General features: G+C 32.2%; 1 protein-coding gene across 1 annotated transcript in view; it reads right to left on the bottom strand.

Moving 5' to 3' along the window:
* Nucleotides 1-23,345, bottom strand: part of LOC110099515 — a 36,132-nt gene extending 12,787 nt beyond the window's left edge. Inside the window, exons 1-3 of the mRNA XM_020826697.2 lie at nt 22,981-23,345; nt 20,803-20,964; nt 17,117-17,195 (exon numbers count right to left, since the gene is read on the bottom strand). Coding sequence (XP_020682356.1) covers nt 17,117-17,195; nt 20,803-20,964; nt 22,981-23,175 — 436 coding nt within the window. The 5' untranslated portion in view covers nt 23,176-23,345. The remainder of the gene's footprint in view (nt 1-17,116; nt 17,196-20,802; nt 20,965-22,980) is intronic.
* Nucleotides 23,346-23,577: the final 232 nt, after the last annotated feature.

Genomic DNA, 23,577 nt, shown 5'->3' with positions numbered 1-23,577 from the left:
TAATCTATCATAGGAGCTACTCGAACCTTTTCCCATATATACTCATTTCATATTCTATAAGAGTCGGTTTAAACTAGCCTGTTCAATTGAACCGGCCCTCCCTAATAAATGAATCACGCGAACAGGGAGTGAAACCAAGATCAATCGCAGAACCAAGGCGGACCGCACGCAAGCTCAACGGCTTCGTCCCAATTCGCGGTTCTAAGCAAAGAATCGCATATGGGAGTGAAATAGAAAAACTCCTCTTGAGTGATATCTTCATTTTACTCACTCTCGTAAGGGTAAAATGTGCTATCGAGAGAAGCAATTGAAAGGAAGAAGGAAGGTGGGTTTTCAAATTTCATATTTTTTTCACATTTCTTCTTTGATTTAATCCTAAGAAAATATCAATTGTATTAAAGCAAGATAGAGGAAGGAATTGAGAAAGAAAGTGAAAAAAAAAATTGGAGAAGGACGAATCAATGAATTTTCATTTGCAACGTCAAAAGAAGTGCAAGTGATTTAAATTTCCTATAAGTTTTTACTAAATTTAGAAAAAAAAATTTATAAGATTTTCTTATTTTGATGGAAAGTAATATTATGTAAATTTCCTATAGGACGAAATTTAGACACGAGGGAATTTATGAAAGTCCTATTTCAACAAAGAAGGAAAAGAATTTGAAGTATTGAGGTAACTAAATTTATTTTATAATATTCAGGATATATAAAGTTAAAAGTTCTCGAGATTTTGTAATATTAGCCGATGCATTTAGCATTACTCTTAAGGATGTAAGTCAAAATCAAATTTATTGTGACTTTGAATTTGTGAATTTTTAAATAATAATGAATGAAAATTTATGTTATTTGAACAATGAGATTCTCATAACTTTGAGTCTTTAGCAAAACTCGAGGTTGGAAGGAATTAAAGCTCAAAAATAATTAACATATGTAATTTATGTTATTTTTATAAACATTATATGTTATATTTTTATTTTATACAATTACAAATGATTAAAAGTTATTATATTCATTATGGTACACGATTAAAGTTATCCATTAAAGTGACAAAGTAATATTAGTATAAATATGTGTTATGTGAAATTTTGATGTGGATATAAATACACAAAAAGAAGATAGCATAATTTGAAAATGGATACATATATTTTATTCAAAGCCAATACTATATGAAGAGAACCATATGACTAAATGGAACAACTGTAAATAATGAAAGGAAAAGGTATATGCATGCAAATTATAGAAGTTCACTCCCATATAGCACTGGCTGGGGAAGCAACAAACCCGTGCATGTTAAATAAAAATAGAAAAGGAAATGGAAATGGTCATACCTTAGGTACAGTATGTGAAAGATTTTATTAGTAGTATAATGGAAATTATGTTAGTAGCTCTTCAGTTTTACTTTGGAATGTATTTGAGAAATTGTTTTTGAATTTGAAGATATGCTATAAACATCTGATTATTTGTTTTCACCTCGTGAATTCGTGTATCCAGATCAGGTCGTGACAAAAGTAATATTAGAGCCCAATTAGGATATGAATAAGACAAAAAGAGCCATTAGGTTTATTATTAAAATTGAATTGATAATAAATTATGAATTTATAAGAAATTTTAATTGAATTTGAAGACCCATAATGATTCTGGAAAAGATGTAGAAAGGGCAATGCATCATATATGTTAATCCTGATGCCCTTACAGAAATAATGACAACAATGACTTAACTAATTTAATACTCAAAAAATCAGCCATCAGGAAGTAGCAGTGACAGTAGTAAGACTATGGATAAATATTTAAAATTGTTTCAAGATATGAGACCACCGCTATTTAAAGGGGTAGGGGAGTAGAGAACTGACTAATATGGATTGAGAAAATTTTGCCCTGAAAAGAAGAAAGTTTTATTGGTGACCTTTGTACTTGATGGTGAAGCTGAAAGGTGGTGGAGGGACCAACATCAAGATAAATTTGGAGTACATAGCATTCAGATCAAGTGGGATGACTTTACTCAAGTGTTCAGAGACTAGTTTGTGCCTCTTTCTGTGAGGAGGCAGATATGGGATAAGTTTATAATATTGGTACAGGGAGATAGATCAATCATGCAGTATGAGATTAAATTCACCACATTATCCAGATATGCTCCTCAATTGTACATACTGTAGAAGAAAAATGACATTGATTCTTATCTAGATTGAAAGATGCAATCAGTCAGCCCTTTCTTCCTCTGAGGTAGTCAAATAAGCCTGAACTTCATAGTCTAGGAAGTTTAATTAGAAGAAAGCAAAACCAGTATCAGTGGTAGTCAAATGAGACTGAACAATTGTAGCAAATGTGGAAAGCAACACAAGCAAGAATGTCTATATGGAACATTTACTTACTTCTAGTGTCACCAACCTGGCAACATAGCCAAGAACTATCTTACACAAGGACAAAGACTATCAGGAGAATCAAGAATGAATGTTGTACCTCAGAGAAATATTGGAAGACCAATGATGATAGAATCAGCTACTTCTACTCTAGGGCCACGTCATGGTCGACCTAATACTTAGCCTAGAGTATGTGTTGTCTCAACAGGATGTCAATTACTCACCTGAGGTGATTACAGGTATGTTTTTATTTAATTCATGTAAAATTTTATTGGTCGCATGATAAATCAAGTAATCAAATAATATAGAAATAGTTAAAGATAGAATGAAAAAATATATATAAATATATTAATATGTTAATTCCTATGAAAATTATAAAGAGGTATGATAACAATTTAAGGAAGGCCAATACAAATTCTCTTTAATACAGAAGCATCACAAACCTTCATTTCAGAGGAATTTGTAAAAATAGTTGGATTGAATGTTTATAAAGTATTTACAATTTTAAAAGTATTGATGCCAAATGGATTCAAAATGAAAGTTAACAGTTTATGCCATGTTGAATTCAAAATAAAAGAGAGGAGATTTGAAGCAACCTTGAATGTGTTACCATTGCAAGAATTTGATATCATATTGGAAATGAATTAGTTATCAAATCACTTTGTGATGCTAGATTAAAATATTAAAAATTTTAAATTTAATTTTTCAAGTGAAAGAGTATAAATTTTATGAAGATAGACGAATTTCTTTAATGATAATCACATATATGAAAGCTTGCAAATTTGTATCCAAATGATATCAGTGTTTTCTTTCTCAAATAAGATATACACATAAAGAAGTTAAAGAGTTGAAGGATATATGTATAGTCAAAAAATATTCAGAGTTGTTTTTGGATGATTTGCCAAGGTTACCACCAGAAAGAGAGAGAAACTTTATTATTGATTTATTACCAAGTTCAAAACCAGTGGCAAATGCACCCTACAGAATGATAGTTAAGGAATTGCATGAGCTAAAAAGTCAATTATGGAATTATTAGATAAAGGTTTTATCAGGCAAAGTTCCTCACCATGGGGAGCTCAAGTACTATTTGTAATGAAGCATGATGAGATTTTTATAATGTGCATTGATTATAGATAATTGAACAAACACATTGTTAAAAATAAATATCCACTGCCCAGAATTAATGATTAGTTTGATTAACTTGAAGGAGCTACTGTTTTCTATAAGATTGATTTGCGATCTGGGTATCATCAGCTACACATTATAAGGAGGAGGATATTGTTAAGATTGCTTTCAAAACAAAATATGGTCATTATGAGTTTGTAGTAATCCTATTTGGAGTGACAAATGCACCAGCCATGTTAATAGATTTAATTAATAGAATTTTCAAACAATTCTTAAATATTTTTGTGATTGTATTTATAGATGACATCTTGATTTTTTTTAAGAAATGAAGAAAGTTATTCCAGCCATCAACATCTGCAATGCAAATACTTAAGGAGAACAAATTATATACCAAATTTTCAAAGTGTAAATTCTGATGGAGTAATGCGTGGGGCATGTGATTAGTAGGGAAGGCATTTTAGTTGATCAGAATAAAATTCAATCTATTATAGAATGGTCAAGGCCAACTAGAGTTTTAGAAGTGAGAAATTTTTGGAGTCTTACTGACTATTACAAGAGATTTGTAGAAGGATTCTCTCAGATTGCAATGTCATTATCCATGTTAACTAAAAAGGTAATAAAATTTGAATGGAATGATTAGTTTATATAAGTGTTTCAAAAATTAAAGAATTGCTTAATGACTACTCCATATTACAATTCTTTCAGGCACAGAAGGATTTCAAATTTTCTATGATGCTTCATTGAAGGGTCTTAGATGTGTACTGATGCAATATGTTAAAGTAATGGCATATGCTTCAAGGTAGTTAAAAGTCAATGAAAGAAATAATCTTATCTGTGATTTGGAATTAGCAGCTGTGATTTTTTCACTCAAAATTTGGAGATATTATTTATATGAAGTCAAGTGTCAGGTTTTCACAGATCATAAAAGCCATAAGTATATATTTAATAAAAAAAAGCTTAATCTAAGGCCAAAAAAAAGTTAAAGCATATTAAATATTATGACTTGAATATACAGTATCATTCTGAAAAGACAAATGTAGTTGCAGATGCATAAGCAAAAAGACTCCATGATGTGCAAATTAGTTGATTACCAAACAGAAGTAGATAATTAGAGATATGGAAAGATTAATATTTTCAGTGGTCAATCAGAAAGATACAAAAGTAATGTTGTTGAATCATTTGGTGATCCAATCTACACTGAAGGATAGAATAAGAAATTCCTTATCTCAAGATGTAAAGTTTTAATAAATTATAAAGAAAATGTAGATAAGATGATGCAAGCAAAAATTAGGCTAAGATACACAAAACTAAACAAAATACTTAACAAAATACGACAACATACAATTTTTAATAATAAAAGAGGGCTTACAAACAACACAAACATTAACATAAACTCCTAAAACTGCTTGCCAAATATTGAGAAGAAAGATATAAGTGACGTCGGACTTGCAGATAGAAGAATGAGACTAAGAGCCGAGAAGAAATAGGAATAACTCGCAAGTTATCATAGAGGAGAAGCGAACCACAGAACAAGCTCGCAAGCTTGTCCAAAGAAGGAAGAAAAACCCTCAGGTTTCTAGTTCAAAAAATACCATCATAACTCTCTTTTTATTTGCCAATACATCCAATATATATAAGGGAAAGGAGGGCAGCCAAACAGCCACCAAAATCTCTCTTTAAACCTAATCAAGAAAAGGGAAATGAAAGGCCAGAAGACACCACAAACAGCCCCCAAAAAACTGCACAGAAAATAGGAATGAAGGCCACGGGACAGCCAGCCAACAAGCCACGGGAAACCCAGCCAGCAAGACACGGGAAAGCAGCCAGAGAGGGACCCGAGGACCAACACAGGAAATGGGGCAAGGGATTCACGAGAAAGCAGCCAGGGAGAAATCCCAAAAGACAACCAGCAAAGCCTTTATTCTCAAAGAAGAAACCAAAGAGACACAAGAAGGGGAAAAGACAATATACATACCTTTATGATTTTATGAGGTAGGAAGTGCAATTACTCTTCTAGTTAATGAACTAAAACATCAGCTCAAATATTTATGAGCTAAAAACTAAGTAGAACCCAAATATTTCAGCTCAAAACCAAGCAGTCAAAGCCCACCCGAGAGCAGCCAAGGCCCCAAACAGAGAAACAGCAAGCAGTCCAAGGACAAAACCAAGAGGTAGCAAGCAACCCAAAGCTTGCCTGCATCACAAGACAGTTGGGAAACTTTATATTGGGTGATGAAGGATTATTGAAGTATAAAAGTAGAGTCTGCATTCCTAATGTTGACAATTTAAGGGAAAAAAGCTCACCTTTTTTTGTTATGAAATTCATCCAGGCAATACAAAAAATATTAAGAATTGAAAAAATTATTTTGGTAGCCAGCATTAAAAAAGAGTTGCAAAATTTGTGGCAAATTGTATTCCCTATCAGATGATTAAAGTTGAACATCAAAAGCTAGGTCATCTACAACTATTACTGATACTCGAGTGGAAATGTGAAGAAATTGGAATGAATGGCGAGCTTTCTAATTATAACAGATCGTACGGTATGATGTGGTGATCGTACAATACGATTACTTATATTCAAAAAATAATTTTTCCAGGAAAAATAAAATATTTTAATTTATTTTTGTTACACCAGATCGTACAGTACGATATATATTGTACAGTACAATGAACAGAAAAGTTAAAATATTTATAATCATTTTTTGCTCCCTCTATGTGTGTGCATGATCAACAAACTAACATATATCATTACAAGGCTTGACTCAATAAATGAAAATTACAGACTCATTTAATACGATCAATTCTACGCAATCTTGAGCCTTGAATCTTCAAAGAATGATGCATGATGTACCTGAAATATTAGTCAACATAGAAAGAAATATGCACTACAAATACCAGGAGAAATAAAAGATTAATAAATATTATTTGTTATCATCAAAATCATAAACTCGGAAGCCCGAGTTGCAACAATCTAGCCCGAGTTGCAACAATCTCCCCTTTTTTGATGATGTCAAATAATATTGTTTGACTTTGCAAATTATAAAAAAATTCTCCTAAACTCCCCCTCACTAAAAGAATTACATTAAAATTAGGGAAAAGCTTTCTTTTTTTTATTATTTAAAAAAAAGAAAACTAAATAACAGCAAAAATTAAAACAAAATGCAATAAACAATAATACTTTCTCCCCTTTTGACATTATAAAAAAGAAGAGATAAAATAAAATATAAAATAAGAACATAATAACGAAACAAAAACATACAATTATAAAAAAAAGTTAAACATACAAAACAGATAAAAAACATACAAAACACATACCCACAAACAAACCTTAACATACTTATACCTCATCATCTTGCTCATGTTCTGATGATTCAAAAACTATATCTGCCCATGAGACTTTTTGTTTTTTATCTTTTCCCCATATTACAAACAGTTTGTTTTTACTCTTTTCCTTTGCCGAAAGAGTTTTTAAGTTGGGGCATTCACGCTTCAAATGTACGAGTTTCCTACACCCAAAGCAAATTATGTCAGAAGAAAACTTAACATTTTTACAATTTTTATCTTTACTCTGCTTTTGTTAATGTTCATGCTTGTGCTTCAATAGACTTTCAAATTTATTTATTATCAATGATATCTCCTTGCTTTCATCATCTACTAAGCCATATTTATCTGTGTGTTTGGCTTTTAGCACAAGTCTTCTCATCACCTGCATCCAAAAATCTTTGACTCACACTTTGCTCGTAGGCAATGAGTGAGCCTATTAGATTATCTATAGAATAAGCATTCAAATCTTTTGATTCACATATAGTCATGACTTTGGCATCAAATTTATCAAGTAAAGAATATAGAATTTTACTAACCTTTTCAGAGTTTGAAAGATCTCTATCTAAATCACGCAATGACATCACAATTTGATTAAATCTAGTAAACATGTCTAAGATAGTCTCATATGATTTAATGCTAAAACGTTCATAATCACGCATTAGAATATTCAATTTTGATTGTTTGACTTCACTAGTACCTTCATGTGAAATGCATAATCTATCCCAAATTTCTTTCCCAGTAGTACATGTAGAGATTCTCATGCAATCGTCAGAATTTAATGCACATAAAAACAATTCAAGCATTTAGCATTTAGATGTGTATTGACTAGTTCTATTCTACACCATTCAGTAAAAGGAATATTAATTTTGACTCCATCTATCATACGTGAAGGTGCAGAATAGCTAGTTTTAATCATATGTCACATTCGATAATCAATTGATTGCAAAAATGTTGACATGCAAAATTTCCAAAAATTAAAAGAAATATTTTCAAATAAAGGTGGTCATGTAATACAATAGCCTTCCACAATGTTAAGATTTCCAAAATATGTCATGATCGATTTTTTCAAGGTTTTCTAAAACTCTATTTTTGAAAACCGCTCTGATACCAATTGAAATTGCTAGATGCGCCAAGAGGGGTGTGAATTGGATGATTAAAAACTTCTTTAAATTTTTTTAAGGTTTTCTAAAACACTATTTTTGAAACCCTCTCTGATACCAATTGAAATTACTAGATGGACAAGAGGGGGGTGAATTGTGAAAGATTTATAGCAATAAATAAAACATAAAAAGAAGTTCTAGTATTTTTGATATTTTTTAAGGTTTTAACATGAAAATAAAGTGCAACAATATATATATATTAACTAAACAAAGAGATAGGAGTATTAAAATTTAGTTCAAGTGAAGTGTATTAAGGATGAATATCAAAAAATATTTTTCTTAGAAGATGATATTCAACAAGGGTGGATGAGATATTGTACTAAACTTTTTAATGAAGAATTTGAAAATACGATTGACTGTTGTGACCTTAGCACCCTAAATGAAAATAAAAATTTCTGTTTTTATCGGCGTATTAATAAAATCGAAGTTAGAGAGGCTTTAAAGAAAATGAAGGGTGGAAAAGCTGTTGGACCTGAGGATATTCCAATAGAGGTGTGGAAATGCTTAGGAGATGAATGAATTTCTTGACTTACTAAACTTTTTAATATTATTTTGAAGATTAAAAAGATGTCAGATTAGTGGAGAATGAGTGTGTTAATTCCTATTTTTAAGAATAAATGTGATGCACAAGATTGTGCGAAGTATAAATGAATTAAGTTAATGTGTCATACTTTAAAACTATGGGAGCGAGTTATGGAGCATAAAGTCTTATGAGAGTGCTTAAATAGAGGGCTCAAAAACCCTAAAAATACTCAATTCAGCCGTCAAATATTGTACCGTACGATCTCAAGATCGTCCAGTACGATGTGCAGAAATTGACCGGTTAGTACTGTACGATCCAGTTAGTACAGTATGATCAAGTTCGTACAGTACAATCCAAATGACAAATTTTAGCCATTTTGATTGCATAATCTCAGGATTAACTTAGGCAATATTTCAAACATCGTACCGTATGATTATTATCGTACAGTATGATTATACAACTGTTCAAATTCAAATTTTTTCCTAATTTTATGGACGGCGGACTTTCTAATTATAACAGATCATATAGAACGATGTGGTTATCATACAATATGATTAGTTATATTCAAAATTAATTTTTTTAGGTAAAATAAATATTTTAATTTATTTCTGTTACACCAAATCATACAGTACGAAATAAATTTGTACAGTACGATGAACAGAAAAGTTAAAATATTCATAATCATTTTTTACTCTCTCTGTGTGTGTGCATGATCAACAAACTAATATACATCATTATAAGACTTGACTCAATAAATGAAAATTACATACTCATTTAATACGATCAATTCTACGCAATCTTGAGCCTTGAATCTTCAAAAAACGGTGCATGATGTACCTGAAATATTAGTTAACACAGAAAGAAATATGCACTGTAAATACTAGGAGAAATAAAAGATTATTAAATAATATTTGTTATCATCAAAATCATTAACTCGGAAGCCCGAGTTGCAACAATCTCCCCCTTTTTGATGATGTCAAACAATATTGGTTGACTTTGCAAATTAAAAAAAAAATTCATCCTAAACTCCCCCTTAGTAAATGAATTAAATTAAAAATTAGGAGAAAGCTTGCTTTTTTTATTTTTAAAAAAAAAAAGATAAATAAATAACATCAAAAATTAAAACAAAATGCAATAAACTACAACACTTTCCCTCCCTTTGACATTATCAAAAAGAAGAGATAAAATAAAATATAAAATAACAACATAATAACGAAACAAAAATATACAATTATATAAAACAAGTTAAACATACAAAAATAAAAAAACATACAAAACACATAAACAAAAACACATAAACAAAACACAAACAAACCTTAACATACTTATACCTCATCATCTTGCTCCTGTTCTGATGAATCAGAAACTAAGTCTGCCCAGGAGACTTTTTGCTTTTTATCTTTTCCCCATATTACAAACGGTTTGTTTTTACTCTTTTCCTTTGCAGGAAGAGTTTTTAAGTTGGGGCATTCACGCTTCAAATGTCTGGGTTTTCTATGATTCATGTAGTTGGCCCCACGTAGTGGGATAAAGGCTTGATGTTGTTGTTGTTGTTGTCTCTTTTAATGGCCAACACATTTCATCTACCATCATAAATTAAAATTTAAAACTTTCAAATTTCACATTAAAATTTTTAATTTGCTTGATTGGGGTTTTATTTATGAAGAACTACTGAGATATGAATCGTATCTATCTCCACATATATAAGTCATTTACTGGCACAATTTATCATTGAGAGTATTGAGATAATCTGTCTGTTCTAACATTTGGGATGATTGTGGTAAAATTAAACTTTAGAATATAGTTATCATGTTCACTTTATGCATTATAATTGCAATAAGTTACCTAAAAGACACTCAAATACTTACTATCATTTTAGAAAACTAATATATAATGTGTTTGTGCTAGATTTTCCTCTGAGTATGAATAATAATAATTTTTCAAAAATTTTCTTCTTGAAGGAACCTATGAAAATGGAGTTTTTACATCATCACCAGCAGCACCAGCTCCAACTCATCTAGTAGCGCCATCAATATCATACGTCAACATCTTCTATCTAATGAAGTTACATAGGGTCCTTTAGGTGCACGGTCACTTGGTATGTTGGCAACATTATACACCATCCACTGAGTTGTGAATGAGCTTCAACCCCACTCTCCATACTCCATATCTGCTTGAAATAACTTAAACATAACTCTCCATAAGTGTGTCCTTGATACGCTAGTGGAATTGATAGCAACCATCTAATCAGTAAACATGTTCGATGTCAATAGTTAAATTGATTATTTGTCTTGATCAGTCAATGAATTAGGAAACATTTTAAGTTTGTTTTGAGGTTATCTCTTAAGGCATTGACTTTAATTTTTAGAGATTTTTTTATATAATTATCCCTACGGGTATCTTTTCCCTATTAATAAGATCTTAGAGCATGTTCGTATGAATGGACTGAAATTTTCCAGTTCATTATCCCACCACAATCTCTCTCACTATCTCACCTTTAGCTCCTTCCACATAATTGCCTAAAGCTCCCATCAGTAAATATCATCTTAGGTTTTGCAGAGAACTCGCAATCCAACTCCACTATAACCTCACATAGTCATGAACACAACCACGCATTTATTTCTCCCCAATACATTGTTAAATATCAGCATATTATTTCGGATCCAAAAATTGTAAAATTCAAATACACAGAATGGACTACAAACAAAACAGAACAACCAACAACTATAAAATTTTATCAAAGAAGAAGGAATAAACATATGCCACAACTCTCAAATGATAAAAATATTATTTTGGCAAAATAAATAATATGGGTCCACATGTATAATATAGCATTAGTCTTGTATTTTCTTTTATTTGCTTTAGGTAAACTGGGATTGTATTAACTTGTTGGTCTACCTAAACATCATTAATATCTCTCTAGCTATAAACAAAAGGATTATGGAATTAAATTTCTTTTTCTTTGGGAGTTCACACTTACTCTAAAGGTGTCTAATCTTCTTGATCCTTCAAGAAGCTTAACAAATGGTACTCTTGTTGCACTAACCTCAGTTTCCCTCTCCTGTTCCTGCCGACCAGTTTTTTTTCTTTTCTCCTCCAGCTTGCTCTGTCGCAGCCTCCAGCACTTCTACCACTCAACCACTGCAGCAGCCACTATCGTCAACTCAGCAGCTATTGACATCCTCCAATCCGCAGCATCCTAGCAGCAGCCCAACATCACCTTCCAGTCAGTTGCAGCCCCATTCCAGTCGCACTTCTTCCGCCAGATTGGACACAGATCTTCGTGTTGCTTAGAATTCTGTCCCAGAACTTCACAGCAGCTTCCCACCTATTATAGTTGCTGTTTCAGACAACTCAACCACCGGATTGCAACCACTGTTTTCAAGAAATAGCTTCTTGCAGCTCTTCTGCTTTTCCCTTCTAGCAGCAACCTATTTCAAACAACCAACAACACTAATGTTCAATGTTTGGCCGCTGAAGGGACACTTCCTTTTTAGTCCATACTGCTATTTGATAGCTAAACATTAGGTTCTCTGTTTTTATTTTACATATTTTTAGCTAACATCTTGTTCTCTATTTTAGCCATGCATTCTTTCAAGAATAGAAAAACATTTTTCTTACTCTTTTTCCAATTTCATTTTTCTACTAGTTCTTCCTCTCTTTTCACAATTGCAAGGTTTTTGGCACCATCTTTTTCTCTTATTCCATTAATTTCACACTATGAAAAACACCGAACTAGCAGAAGCCCTATGCACCATGCAAACCAACCAAGACTTAACCATTTTTAAAAATAAAAAAATCACACCGATCAGTTAATCTCCAATTTGCATCCATTGGCACATCTCTCCAACAATTCCATCTTCATGGACTCTGTTGACAAACGCCTTGACACCCTATATATCGACTGATCTCACTTCTTATCCCATCAAGATTCTTGATCTTCACCTAGCATTATGGGATCAGGCAACCATATTCCTTCTCATAGCCCATCCCCACCTCCTACAAATTTTTCTTCTCTTAAAACCATGAAGAACTTCTTGATTTTAATAGGATAGACGTGGAAACTTGAATCTTTAAGGCACTAGTATATTTTGATTTTCATAATGCACTCAAATGTCATCGTGCTCGCATTACGTCTTTTCACCTAGGTCTAGCAACTATTTGGTACCAATGGCTACGTATAAAGGGCCAATTATTCTCTAGGCCCAACTTTAACCTTTCCTTACATAGCGATTTGGTATCTCCATGTAAAAAGATTTACATGGGAATCATTTTAAACTAGCTCAACAAAGTTTTGTCCTAGAACATAAAACAAAATTCAAAAACCTTGCTTTTAAAGCAACTAATTTGTCTAAATCCACATTCATTACTTATTTCATATCAAGACTTAAACAAGAAATCCATCATGAACTTCTTCTTGCTCAACCTACTTCCTTCTTAGATACTACAAAATTAGCACGTCATCATGAAGCAAAAATTCAATTATTTTTTTATATTCCTTCCTCCTCTTGGCAAAAATCATACCCTCTTTAATTCAAAAATACTACACCTAATTCTTTACATTCTAACGTCAATTCATCCACTACATCACTCCTTATTTCTCACCTCTCTTCCCTTTTCTGCCCCAACTATCTATAAACCACCAAATCTTCTAATCCGAAAAACTTTCGCCGGCAAAAATTCAATTTCACCATGAAAAAAGTCTATGTTTTAATTGTGACATAAATTTTGGACGTAAATTTTGGCTCCCAACGTTGCCCAAACAAATTCTCTTACTAGGTACCGATGACTCAAACTTAGTGCATGACTCTTTCCTCTCTTCCATCAATGATGAAAATTCATATTCTCAACAAAAAATCAGCCTTAATGCTTTAGCAGACAATTTAACCCTCGTTCTTTCCGATTCACCAGCTATATTAATAATCATAACATGCATAGTACTATAGTAGTACTAAAAATTTCATTTAAGAACACATTATCACAAAATTATCTCTTCATCCTCAACTTATTAAACAATTTAATATTTTTGTGTGCAATGGCAACTTATTATCTTGTAATTCTAAATGTCCGCAAGTAAACATTATCCATATAGGCTATCAAGTTTATCTAGATCTCCTCATCCTATCCATTCATGTTGCTGATATTGTTCTTGGCATGCAATGGTTATAATCTTTAGGATCTGTTTTACACGATTATTAAAACCTTACCATGCAATTCCATAATCAAAATACGCAGATTATACTAACAGACGAACCACAATTACAACGTAATCCTATTATTTTTAACAATTTTCATGCAATCATTTCCCATTCACCCACCATTCAACCTTCACTATTCAATCACACTTCGTAGATCCAGTTTCTTCCTCCCCTAACAACCTATTGACAAACTAAATAGATAAAATCAAAATTCAATTACCCCCTTCCATTTCTAATCCCCTCACAAACAATTCCAACATTTATTTTAACCTCCACAAGGCTTACCGCTACATTGCACCATTCATTGATCATCGCATTCACCTTCCTTCCTTATCTAAACCTAATAACATTCCTTATCGTTATCCACATTTCCAAAAGGATGCAATTGAACAATTACTCTCTAAAATGCTTCGTGTTGGCATTATTCGTCATAGCCAAAGCCTTGTATAGTCCAGTTTTACTTGTTAAAAAATGGGATGGCACTTGGCGTTTTTGAGTCGATTATAGAGCCCTTAATGCCCTTACTATTAAACGATTATAGAGCCCTTAATGCCCTTACTATTAAAGATAAATTTCTTATCCCTGCCATAGATGAACTTTTAGACGAACTTCATTGAGCTACTATATATTCTAAATTTGATCTACATTCATGCTATCATCAAGTTAGAATGCATCATCAAAATATTCACAAAACCTCCTTTCACAGTCATGAGGGACATTAAAAATGATCCATCGACATTTCAAGCATAAATGAATCAAATCTTTCGTTCATTTCTTAGCAAATTCATTATAATCTTCTTTGACAACATCTTGATATACAGCACAGCCCCACCATCAAACTCCATGTTAATCACTTTACTTTGGTTTTTCAATGCTTACAAACACATCACCTTTTTCTAAAACTTAAAAAATGTCAATTTTGTCAATCTTCCATCGAATATTGACTCATATTGTCTCCACAAGATACATCCAACCTAACCCTACTAAAATTCTAGCAATAATAAACTAACCAATTCCCTCCTCTTTATGCCACCTATGTTCATTCTTAGGATTAACGAGTTATTATCAACGTTTTAACCTCATTATGCTTCTATAGCTACTCCATTAATCAATCTTCTACAAAAGGATTCCTTCAAATGGGAGACAACACAGCCTTAACAACATTTCAAAATCTCAAAATATTGAATGACTACTGCAACAGTCTTAGCCTTCCCTGATTTCACAAAAACTTTTATTCTTGAAACAGATGCTTCCAACTTAGGCATTGGTGTGGTATTTTACAAAATAATCATGCCATTGGTTTTTTAATCAAAAAATTATGCACAAAAAAATCAACATCAACTTCTCTAAGAGAAGTATGTTCTATTACTGAAGTTGTTTCCAAATGGTGTAACATTTGTTAGGCAATGAATTTATTATTCATATCAATCATTAAAGCTTACGTGAAATTCAAACTAAGGTAATTCAAACACCTGATCAACAATATTATCTTCGCAAGCTTTCAGGATACAATTTTTTCTATCAAATATAAGCCAGGAAAAACAAATATTATCGCCAACTCTTTATCTAAACTACGTAAAGACCCTTCAACTCCTCCCTTCCAAAATTTAATTATATTTTCTCTTTAATTAATGACATAAAAAAGGTATCACTTCGCTCTCCAGATATTTCTTCATATTGCTTCTCATCTTTCTAATGGCCATTTCTCTAATACACTTCATCAATTTCATGACCATATTCTTTACTATGAATGTCATATTTACCTCTGTAAAAATTCATCCCTTAAACATCAAATCCTCATAGAATTTCATTCCTCACCTCTTTTCAGTCATCAAGGCATTCTTAAGATAGTCAAACGTATTTCAGCTAATTTTAATTGACCTAGGCTTCATCAAGATGTTGTTGACTTTGTTAGCAAATGTCTAATTTGTCAAGAAATCAAATATTTTGTTCTTCCTCTGACAACTATTTTATCTACTCTATCAATACCTTCACAAATCTGAGAAGACTTATCTACAGACTTCATCAATGGTCTACCCAATTCTAATGGTTATATTGCTATTTTGGTAATCGTTGATCACCTATCCAAGATTGCTTATTTTGGTCCCTTGCCTTCCAAATATTATGCTTAAAAAATTACTGATCTTTTTTAACATCTGATTGTTCGCTTGCAAGGTTTTTCAATAACCATAATTTTAGATTGAGATAGCATATTTTTAAGTCATTTTTGGCGCCACCTCGTCAATTTAAGTAGTACCACATTATATTTTTGCTCTTCTTACCACCCACAAACAGATGACCAAACAGAAATTCTCAATCATTGTTTAGAACAATATATCCGTGCTTATACATCCTCTACATTTAAGTTATGGTCCTCTTTTCATTGTTGGGCAAAATGTGTTATAATACATCATATCATAAAAACATTAAAATATCTCCATTTCAAGCTCTTTATAGCCGACTTCCCCCTCCCATTCTTTCCAATATTTGTGGAACCTTCGACCTTCCCATTAAGGATCTTAAAAGTTTAAGAGAGAGAAAAATGTCCTTGATAGCTAACATAACACTGATTATTTTAGCACACAATTTTGCAATTTATAAAAAATATTTTATTCTCCATCATAAAGCAAGAAATGACTAGGAGAGATAAAATGGGAAATTTACAGATATGTTCATTAAGTATAAGTAGCATCCAAGTCCATCTTTTGAAACTCCATAGGTAACATTCCGGCCCTGATAAGCAGCTAGGCAACCCTTTTTTAAATTTTGCAATTAGCTTTCTGCAGTGAGATGTTAAAACATCAAAGTTGACCATAAAATTTTAGTCCTGTCTGCAACAATATAATTTGTCACCTGAAATTATATGCTAGTAATCTACCCTTAAACTCATGTTTGACCCCTTTTCTAAATAGAACAGCTATTCCTGATTATACCTCATGTTTCACAGGTACATTTCAGCTTTGTAAGCCATTTTCTATTGTGGATGTCTCTAGAATAAAAAATTTAATTTTTCGAATTTAAGTGATGATAAAAAAAAGATCCATTTATTATGAATGAAAAAAAATAATAATATCAGCAAATGTGATGGGGACTGTCAAAAGAACTTGTTCGCTCGCTCTAAAAAGTAAGGCACTTTCCTGGAAAGCTTCAAATATGAGTAACCTCATATATCTCACGTCAAAAAAGGAACAAATGTTTCCCTAGAGAAAATCTCGATGATAGAAATTTAGATACCAGAAAGGAAGTAATGATACATCTCTCTTTGTAGAAAAGATGCCCTACAAGCAACTTTAGACTAGTAAGAAATAAGATAACAACATTCAAAGCAATTAAATCATTAAATCATCCCGAGTTTGATATTCTAGTAACAATTAATATAACTAAAGTTCCAGCTGTAGGCCCTTAACATGCAAGAAAAATAATAAAACATACCCAACTCTTCATGGTGCTCCAAAACATTGTGTGCTAAGCGTTCTGCTATTTTATCAAGTTGGGCTAACCTAAGAGTGGCCTGCAAGAAGTGAGGTAGAGAAAATAACAAGCATAATTGAAGTCAAATTTCCATATTATTCCACAAGGGAAGCATTAAATATATTTTAAAGGGAACTATTCAAAATACAACAACAACAACACCAACACCAATTCTTTATCTCATTACGTGAGGTAAGCTACATGAATCCATTTTTTAATTGTGTTCTGTTAAAAGTAAAGTTCTAATTTAAATCTAATAAAAACATGACATTTTTTATACTTTCTACCAAGTTTTTTTAGGTCTACCTCTATCTTTCTAAATATATATCAAATCTCTTACATCTACTCTCCTGACCTAATCATTCGAAGGCCAACGTTTTATGTGACCAAACCATCTAAGACGACTCTCTTTGATATTATATGCCACTAGAGCTACTCCAACCTTTCATGTATAAACTCATTTCTCATTATATCCCTAATAATGAAGCCACTCATCCACCAGAGCATCCTCATCTCTGCAACACTTAAGTTAATTTTATGCTTCTCTTTTCACGGCCTACATTCTATGTCATAAAGCATTGCAGGTCTCACCACCATCTTATAGAATTTTCTTTAAGTTTGAGAAGGACTTTTTAGTCACACAACAAGCTCAATGCATTCCTTAACTTCAACAATCCAACTTGAATTTTACTAATAATATCCCCATCTATCTCATCATTAATGTGAACGATAGACCCTAGATATCTAAAATGTGTACTCTTTTTCATGACTTGATCACCTAATGTCATAATTTCCACACTAGATCTATTAATACTAAAGTTACACTTTATGTATTTGGTTTTAATATACTCAAGCAAAACATTTAGACTCTAAGGCGTAATAATTCAAGCTTTCCTTCAACTCCCTCTCTAGTCTTATCAACAAGAAGAATATCATAAACAAAAAGCATACTCCAAGGTACATCCCCTTGCAAATGTCTAGTAAGAACATCCATAACTAAAGCAAAAATATATGCGCTTAAAGCTTATCCTTGATGTAATCAAGTCTTCAAAATAGTATTAAAAATTTTAGTAAGCCAAGAAATTCCTTCATCCCCTAAGCATTTCCACATCTCTACTGAAATATCATAAGGTCCAACACCTTTTTCACCCTTCATTTTCTTTAAAGCCTCTCTAACTTCAATTTTACAAATACGTCGATAAAAAAAAAAAAATCTTTATTTTTATTTAGTGTATTAAGGTCATTAAAGTCAATCGTATTCTCACAATCTTTATTGAAAAGCTTATCAAAATATCTCATCCACCTATGTTTAACATCTAATTCCAATAAAAGTACTTTTTTTCTTCATCCTTAATGCACTTCACTTGAACTAAATCCTTAATTTTTTTATCTCTTTGCTTGGCAAAATTATACATACATCTTTCACCTTTCTTAGTATATGATCTATTATATAAATCATGAAAAGCTAAATTCTTTTCACCACATACCGCTTTCTTAGACTCCTTACAGACCCTTTTATATCTTTCCAATTTTTTTGTTTTTTATATCTAAATCAAATTTTATGATAAAGCTCCTTATATTTAATCTTCTTTTTCATATTTTGATTCTACCACCAACTATTTTTACTATCAATATTTTTTTTTCTTTTGATACTTCGAACACATACTTTGTAAAATTCTTAATAATACTAGTTATTTTATACCATATAACATTAGCTTTTCTCATGCATAATCAAAATCTTCAAATCTTGAATCTTACTCTCAAAAATATTTTTATTAATGTTCTTTAAATGCTTGCATTTAACCCTAGGACAACATTTTACTTTATTATTCAAATTATTATCCTTCATCTTAAAGTCCAAAACTAATAAACAATAATATATACATTAACTTTCATTCGGAATGATTGTATAATCTTTGCAATCTAAAAGATCTGTTGTTCTTATTAAAAAATAATCAAAGTTTTACTATATCAATTGTTATAAGTGATGACATGATCATCTCTTTTCTTAAATAAGGCATTAACAATTAAAAATTTATAAGCTAGAGCAAAATCTAATATAGTTCTACCACCCTTATTAATTATTTTAAATCCATAGCCACCATAAATATTTTTAAAATCTTCTACATTCTACCAACATGACCATTTAAATTTCCTCCAATAAAAATTATTTTTTCAAGATGTATCCTTTGTATTAATTCATCTAAGTTATTCCAATATTTTAATTTTGAACACAAATCCAAATATATTTAAGGAGAATAAGCATTTATAATATTAATAATCATACAATCAAGAGCAATCTCTAAAAATATAATTTTATCTCCAATTCTACTAATTTCAAAATACAACAAAAAAAATCAAAAAATTTGTGCACCAAAGAAAAAGTGATTATAAATAATAGCACTTTGAGAGTTACATGATTGCAAAGCTTGTTGAACAATTAACATATAAAGTGAAAAAAAATGTAGTAGCACTTTCGAAATTAAGAGGATATCACCAATAATTGGCTGCAACACCACATTAGTAACAAACAAGTGAACATATCACATTGCATTTCGTATAGCTTCCCTTATTATTCAAATATATCTCTTTATTTGTTTGGATGAATCATACATTTTAGAGGACAAAAGGATTACAAAGACAAGATGGGTGAACCTTCTTCTCAAAATACACAGTGTCACTCTCTCAGGACTGAATGTGCTCCAAAATATACTTAACGGGATCAAAATCCTGCAACCAAAATCTACAAACTTAGATTGAGAAATATTAACATATTTAATTTATATTTAGTCATGCATATTCAAAGATATAGTAAACTATTTCATTTGATTCAGTATGAAATTAGTAAATCCCAAGTAAAGAGCCCCTAACTTTCCAAATACAAAGAGAAAGCATGCAATAATAACTGTGAATTATGCATCAATTAAAAACATAAGCCATTCTTATTTGGACACAAAAGATGTGCAAGCCTAATAAGTTGATAAAAAGGATAAATTAAGTGAATCCTAAATATTATAACCAATTTTAAATTTATTAAATACCTATAATACAATAAACAATTTGCCAAAAGAACATGTTAAACAATAAGCATGCAATAAAAACTAAGAGTTAGCGAACCTAACAAGAGAACTAACGATGGACAGGGGTCGAATAATAACAACTTAATAATTATCAGGACGCCTTTCGATTAGTGAAACCCTTGTAAGAACAAGTTGACGAGATACAGAATCCCCTTGCTGACCAAGGCCACCCTTGGGTCCAATACCAATACTTAAGCCCATGACATTATGAAGTTGCATCTGCAAATAGACCCTTCCACAAGGAGGATCTATGCGGTGACCAGGCATGATCAACCTCGACAACAAGGGAACGGGGTATTGTCCCTCAGCCTGAATTACAGCTCGTATAGCTGCAAGTAAGCTATCTCGTGATGTGCTTGCATAAACATGAATAGGGCAAACATCACTAAATTCCACGGAAAATAACAACTAAGAGTAATGCATAGAAAACAAAGCTAAATTTTATCTAACATATAAACATGCATTAGAAGCCATCAAAGTGAACAAGCATGAGTTCCAAGATAGGACCCAATAATGTGCTAACATAAATAAGGATAGTTCAAGCAAAGTTTCTGAGACTAGCAAAACCTCCTCATAGAACTCCTCTTCAAGCACCTCAAGGGTTTGACCCTTACTACCATATAGGAAAGTAATATCCTCATAATTTGATGTGAGGGCAATCCTTTCATGTGGGGGAAGCCCTGCAAGAGCTCGAGCTGCAGCAGCAGCTGCAGCTACCCTTTCAAGAACCTGCATCAATAGAAACAAAAATTAAGTTAAGAATTGATCTTTCTCTGAACTGTGCACAACAGGCCAAGCTAACCCACTAATAAATATAAGTTAATAAAAAGAACAAACATAAATAAGAAGAATATGATAATTTAAATTTAAGGCCAAGAACAATTCAAAATCAGTTAGGAGTACAGGAGAAGAGAAAGAAAAATAATAATTTACAGATGAAATGTTAAATAAGATTGATGGAAAAATATCCTTATCCAGGCCAACAACATTTGAGTGAAACTGAGAATGGAAAGGAATTAAAATCTATGCAAACTACATGAGAATTAAAGCAAAAGGATATTATAGTCAATTACAATATCATTCACAGTAACCAAAGGGATAGTAAAATTATTTCCAAAAATTACACTCCCTGAGCCACAACGAAATAAGCATGCATAAAATTGCGGCGATGAGAAGAAAAATTTTCTTGGCATTTGAATTAGATACTGCATATTTTTTTATGAGAACTGAAGTGCCATTTGGAGGAATGTTTACTTAAAAATATTCCATATTAGTAAGGAGTACACATAGATAAAATTTGGAGATTGAAAGTACATTCAAAAAAATTGTTATTCCACAAAAAGAGGTTTTTGCATTGCCTCGCAAGTGAACACCACTTCTTTATGTATTCCTGCCCTTCTAGCTACCAAATTCCAGTGTGCCTAACCTCATGCTTCCTCAAGAAAATAAAGATACATCAAAAAGTACATAAACAACAATTTGATTTTATTCTCTTTGACTTATTTTTAATCCAATGGTTATACAAAATGCAGCTATGCTCTTTTCCTCTGGTTAAATTGTATGTATTCTATGATACAGCATTATAGCACTTAGAACTTCAAAACATTTGGAGAATCCCCTTCATATTCATTCTCTTCAAAATCTTATGAACAACTGAGAACTCGCTGCTTTTATTCATTATATCAATGTTAAGTTAAGATTGAAGGAAAACAAAACACCAAATCGCCAACTTATTACTGATGAATTAAGAGGCATGGACATTATAGCTACAATATACATTCTGCAAAACAAATCACTACAGTTGTAGACACTTAACATAAATATGGCTCAATATTTTTTTATTCAACAACATATTGTATGAAGGACTTGCACTACTTCAAATCAACCCACCATGACTTTAGTTGACAAATGCATTAGCATTTTAATATTTGATGGTGAATACATAAGTCATTCAACCACAAATAAAAGCAGTAGCTTTCGGTAATGAAATTTTATTCATTGAGCATTCAAGGATACCAACAAATAAAGATTGTTTCACACTAACATAACAAAACCAAAGGCTTTTTTTCCCTCTAACACCAAGATCTCTGTTGAGTACAAGCAAAAAACCATCATTTAACAAAAAGTTCACATAAAATCAACACTCCTGTCCCAGCAATGCTGCAATTATTTAAATGTTAGAAGTTGCAGGTCATGTTATCTGACAGCACAAGCAAATATTCCATAAGGAAAAGTGAAGAAGATCATTTGAGGTCAGTAACACAAAAACGAAGCTCATTATGTAAGCAAGCTACACTATCCAAGATCAATGTACTGCATATCTGTTAAAGTACATTAGAAGCAAAGTAGGAAGCTAAGAGCCTCAACCAGGAAGAATGTTAATCTGCAACATCGGAATAACCGAGTTCAGTCACCCACATTTTGATATCTCTAACAACACAGCCGTGACACTGCCATCTGTCAACAATATAGGTGTGCAACCGGAATCAGAAATTCTTTGTGCATTTTTCATTAACGAAAACAAAAAACAAATGATCTTTCTCCTTCCTTCGGTCACTAACTTTTTGCAAAAGCCCTAAAAGAATAAACACTCAACCCCGAGCTCGTTATGCATTAAATTCAACACAGAACTCAGAGCCGAGATTATGATCCTACTCGCCCCATAAACCCAATTTCCAACAAATATCATCGACTTTAAAAAATTAGAAAACTTAGACACACAGAAGAAAAGCATTGAAGATGAACCTCAGGGCGATCGGACGTAGATGAGAGGAGGCCAAGTGAGCGAGCAGAACGGACGGAGCTGAAGATTTTCTCACCAACCCTAGAAAGATCCATACCACCGCCTTGAAGTAAAAGCAGTGGAAGGAATAACAACGGTCCTGGGGGCTCGAGCTCATGAACAGATCGGCCATGGTCCCACGACGATTCCCGCTGCATCGCTTAGCTACCGAGCACGGCAATGACGACATCGGCCATCTGACGGGATCTTCAGAGCTCTGGCGCGCAGCGAACGCGGCCCTAGACCAAGACCGAATCGGAATCGAAACTCCAGCGAGAAAGCGTTCGCAGTTGCAGAAATCCAAGTCTGGTAGGATGCAAATTATTACCTCGGGTGACCTAGAAATATGTCAAGCCATTCACTAAAAATTTATCACTTATACTGCACTTTGACTCAAAACAAGCGCAGTCAAAAGCACAGTTAAAATGCCAGTCAAGTATAGGTAAAGCATCGGTATGTATATCAATAATATACTGTTTAGAAATGAGAACTCAACGATGATACGTATATCAATAATATAAGTTGATAATTAACTTTTAAGAATCATAAGATCAATTGTA

This window comes from Dendrobium catenatum, unplaced genomic scaffold (assembly GCF_001605985.2).
Source record: "Dendrobium catenatum unplaced genomic scaffold, ASM160598v2 fragScaff_scaffold_665, whole genome shotgun sequence".
Classification (NCBI taxonomy): domain Eukaryota; kingdom Viridiplantae; phylum Streptophyta; class Magnoliopsida; order Asparagales; family Orchidaceae; genus Dendrobium; species Dendrobium catenatum.
This window is presented reverse-complemented; position numbering and strand designations above follow the sequence as displayed.